Here is a 4311-nt window from a genome sequence, read left to right as displayed (position 1 = left end):
GCCTCCTCTTGTAGGCTTTGGAAATCTTCAAGGATTAGTCTCGTTCATCCCCTCGTTGCTCCTATCTTCTAGATTGCATCTTGGCTTGGATTGCGTTCTCGCGGTAGAAATTTTTTGTTTTCTATGCTACGAATCCCTACATATATGTCACGGGTGGTAAGCGACCCGCGACAAAAGGCTACCTTTTATCGCGCCTTCCTTGTCACGGATGGCCACCCGCGACAAAAGGCCCTTACCACCCGCCACAAAAGCCCTGTTTTCCACTAGTGTCATTCTCTCTCCTTCAACTAAGAAAAAATCCGACGTGACACCTCTAAAGGAAGGCTGACGTCATCACATTGTACGTGCCCTTACATGCGAAGTATGAAAAATAGACATTTATCACCAATTCTTATTTGATATTATTGATCCGTGAAGCTAAACAAGGGAAGTTATGTCGGCTTAACTGTTTTGCCAACAAATTTGATGGAAATTCGCTCTCGTCGATGATCAGTTTGTTCAAACTGCTAGATTATGTGTACCATACTTGTATTACTCCCTCCATTCCATGAAAGTTATCTAAGATTTATCCAAATTCGAATATATCTAGACAGTAAATAGCATTAGATACATCTACATATTTGACAAATCTCAAATAAGTCTCATAAGACGGAGGGAGTATTTACGAGATCCATCAAAGTCGGTAAAGGATTTTGTAAAAAATCTTTTAAATGATTGTTAGGGTTGAGATTACAAGATCGATTCTATTTATCTTTTGTGGAAAATATAAATATATTCACAACTTCTTGTCCAAGCAACGTGTGACCGGGTACAAATTCCAATTAGAATCCTCGAAAAAGTAGTACGAACGTCCAGTTTCCATAGCACGCACGCGCGCAAGTAAATAGGCGGAATCAAAGCCGATCGTTCGCCAACCGTGCGTACCTGTCTCGCTCCGATCATGTCGACGTCCGATCTGATATCCGCCCTCCGCGCCGGCGGCCGAAAGCTTCTCTCCGCCTCCACCGTCGCCCCGAGGCAGGAGAGCGAGTCCCACTTGTTCCAGATCGAGCATTACACGCAAGTCAAGAAGATGTTGGCTAATTGCGAGCTCGTCGAATCGAGCACGTTCACCGTCGGCGGCCACGACTGGCAAATCGAGTGTTACCCAAACGGCTGCACGAAGCGACCCAGCGGCTGGATCTCGCTCTTCCTCCGGCGAACCAGCAGTGGAAAGGAAGGCGTCGCCGCCGCAACTATCAAGTTTAGCGTGCTGGACCAGTACGGGAACCCGTCGCGTACAAAAACCTCGCCGCAACGCCGTTTCTCGAGCGGCGACGACTGGGGGTGGCCGGACTTCATGACCAACGAAGATCTGGAAACTGAGAAACTTCTCAAGGACGACTTCCTGCTGGTCCTGTGTGACCTCACCGTCGACCTCGGGTTGCGCACCGAGGACTGCATGTACACATTTGTTGCCGTGCCGGAACCTGCAGGCGAGGCGCCGGCCCCGCCGTTCGAGCTGGAAGATGAGCTGACCAAGGCCATCTGGGAAAAGCAATGGGCGGACGTGGAGATCAAAGTCGCCGGAGAGACACTCGCCGCGCACCGGTGGATGCTCGAGGCCCGATCCCCGGTCTTCAAGGAGGATCTCTCGCTAGCCTTTGCTACCGGCGGCAAGAGAACCGCTGAACTACAGATCGAAGACATGGATGTAGAAGTGGTCAGGACTCTGATCGAGTTCATCTACAAAAACAGGCTGCCGGAGAAGAAGCGTCTACTAGAGACGGCGGCAATGGCGGAGCGTCTACTTGTGGCGGCGGACAGGTATATGCTCGAGAAGCTGAAGCGGATCTGCGAAGAGGCGATGTGCAAACACATCGGGATGAGCTCGGTGGCTGACACCCTAGCGTTGGCCGAGCGGCATGGTTGCCCTGTGCTGAAAGAGGCATGCATGCAGTTTATTTCCTCTCCTGGTAACCTGGTGGCAGTCGTCGCAACAGATGGTTTTGAGCAGTTGAAAACAGGTTGCCCCCCTGCTCTCGTCGACCTCATGGCCAAGCAGATAGCGTTGGTCGATCTAGGTCGTACCATCTAGTCATTTACCTATTTACCTGCACTAGTAGAGAAACCCCCTTTTAGTACCGGTTTCAAAGACCTTTAGTACCGGTTCCTTACGAACCGGTACTGGTTATTTTCATTTAATTTTTTTTATCCAGTTTTTTCTAATTATTTTTCACACCCTCTTTTATTTTATTTTTTCACTCCCTTTTTTTATTTTTTTCCAGAATTTCTAGTATTTTCGTTAGTCTCTAACTACACTTTATCTCTAGTCAAATTACTTACCCGTGGTCAAACTTCCCGGTCGGTCACCCATTCTCACATTACTCCCGCACTAGCACGCTTAACTTCCGAGTTCCATCCCGTTCCACTTCCAAGTGTTTCGCGCGCATGTACGTGATAGTAGTATCATATCAATCCTATTAACATGTTGGTTGATGTCACACTTCTTTATTGTTTAAAATCCAAATAATTATTTTAATAAAAAAGTAATGATGTAATAATAATGTTGAATAAATAAATAAAACTAAATTTTTTAATTTGTATTATTTATAATTATTTTTTAAAATTTTAATATTTTTTGCCAAACCTAAAACCTGAAAATTTGAAAATCTTATAATTTGCTAAAAGTAATAGTAATATTTTAGGACCCAAAAGATCTTATAATTATTAATTTAATTTAAAAAAAATAAATAAAATTCTAAATTTATGGAAAAAAACTAAAATCTTCCTGCTTTCATATTTTCTTTTGGAATTTTGAGAATCTAAAAATTGGCAAACCGGGTAAACCCTGATGAATTCGGTTGTAACTTTTTCTCACGATGATTTTGATATATTATACGCATTTTCCGACGTCGTATGCAAAAATAAATGCGATTTTACCATTTTTTAAACTTTTTTTGCAAAAAAAGTCAAAATTCAAATTTCTTAATTTCACCAAATAGTAGGTTGCATAACATACAAGAATCTGAAAACATTTTATTTTTTGAATTTTCTATCATTTTCATTTGTATTTTACAAAGCAAAAAAAGGCGATCCATGGTCTACCCTTTAGTACCGGTTCGTATCACGAACTGGTACTAAAGGTTTTCCGTCTGACGCTAACCCTTTAGTACCGGTTCGTGACACGAACCGGTACTAAAGGTCCTTACGAACCGGTACTAAAGACATGGGCAATGCAACCGGTACTAATGCACCCTTTAGTACTGGTTCGTAAGGAAACCGGTACTAAAGGGTTGGACAGAAGCCCCTTTTTCTACTAGTGCTGCTAGGTCTCATACAGTCATACAGAAATGCAGTATCAGCTAGCTAGATAGTTAATTAATCTTCAAATTAAGTCAAAAAATATTTGTGTTCTGAACATTTATACTCTTGTTATTTGGTGCTACTTCTACAAGGAATTCACTCACTATTAGTCAAACTCGGTTGTTGCTTTTATCCTTAAAAAAGTTAGTCAAACGTTCCAATATTTGACGCAATTAGGACAAAAGCTAAAAGTACACTTATTTCAGGAAAAATTAATGGAGTACGACGAAGGTACTAACATAGACTAATAAATACATGTTACTAGTATAAATAAGTTACTCTTCACTAGAACTAGCCTTGGAGCACCTCTAATAGATCCCATAAATATCGACCCTTAAAAATGCATACATGAGCACTGAAAAACGAGTTTATAGTGTTACTTGAGCTCATGCAGATCGAAACCGCAAAATAGAACCGCAAATGCAAGTCTACCCAAAGGGCCCACCTATCGGAGCTGTTTTTTCCACTTTCTTTTTCCCCTTCTAGTCTTCTTTTTATCCTCCCAACCTAGCCAGCTGCCGCCCAACAACTTCCCATGTGACGCGGCCAGCCCAACCAGGCCATCCCTATGTCCAGAGCCATTAGAATCGTCCAAGGTGACATGGAACAGAGGACGATAGCGGGATCTCATGGTTGGCGGCTTGGTCGTGCGGTGGACATGGAGGTCGCGCGGCGCGCTTGCATAGTGGAGATGGTGAGAATTCGGCATGAATTGGGGCTTGCGTGGCCGGAATTTGGGGTGGCATGGTGGAAGTTGGTTGAATACCATCGAGTCCCGCAGCGGAAGGGCGTCTGTGCATACAAGGTTCTCTAATGTGGATTCTAGATGCAACTTCAAAAAATTATGGGTCAGCGAAGTTTTACGGGATTGAGAATGGGCAATCTTTTCAACCAAAATCTAAAAAACAAGTTATTTTAAGGTTTTGACAGATTTGTTAGAGATGCTCTACAAGTTAAAACAGACTA

General features: G+C 43.2%; 1 protein-coding gene across 1 annotated transcript; it reads left to right on the top strand.

The window, feature by feature from the left end:
* Positions 1 to 914: 914 nt before the first annotated feature.
* Positions 915 to 2077, top strand: LOC127347609 (BTB/POZ and MATH domain-containing protein 1-like). Its single transcript, XM_051373775.2, has one exon. It carries the CDS (start codon positions 941 to 943, stop codon positions 2075 to 2077), a length of 1137 nt encoding a protein of 378 aa, XP_051229735.1. The 5' UTR covers positions 915 to 940.
* Positions 2078 to 4311: the final 2234 nt, after the last annotated feature.

The sequence above is a fragment of the Lolium perenne genome, chromosome 4 (genome assembly GCF_019359855.2).
Source record: "Lolium perenne isolate Kyuss_39 chromosome 4, Kyuss_2.0, whole genome shotgun sequence".
In the NCBI taxonomy this organism is placed as follows: Eukaryota; Viridiplantae; Streptophyta; class Magnoliopsida; order Poales; family Poaceae; genus Lolium; species Lolium perenne.
This window is presented reverse-complemented; position numbering and strand designations above follow the sequence as displayed.

Coding starts and splice junctions, on each gene's coding strand:
- LOC127347609 (XM_051373775.2), top strand. CDS start 941: ATGTCGACGTCCGATCTGATATCCGCCCTCCGCGCCGGCGGCCGAAAG.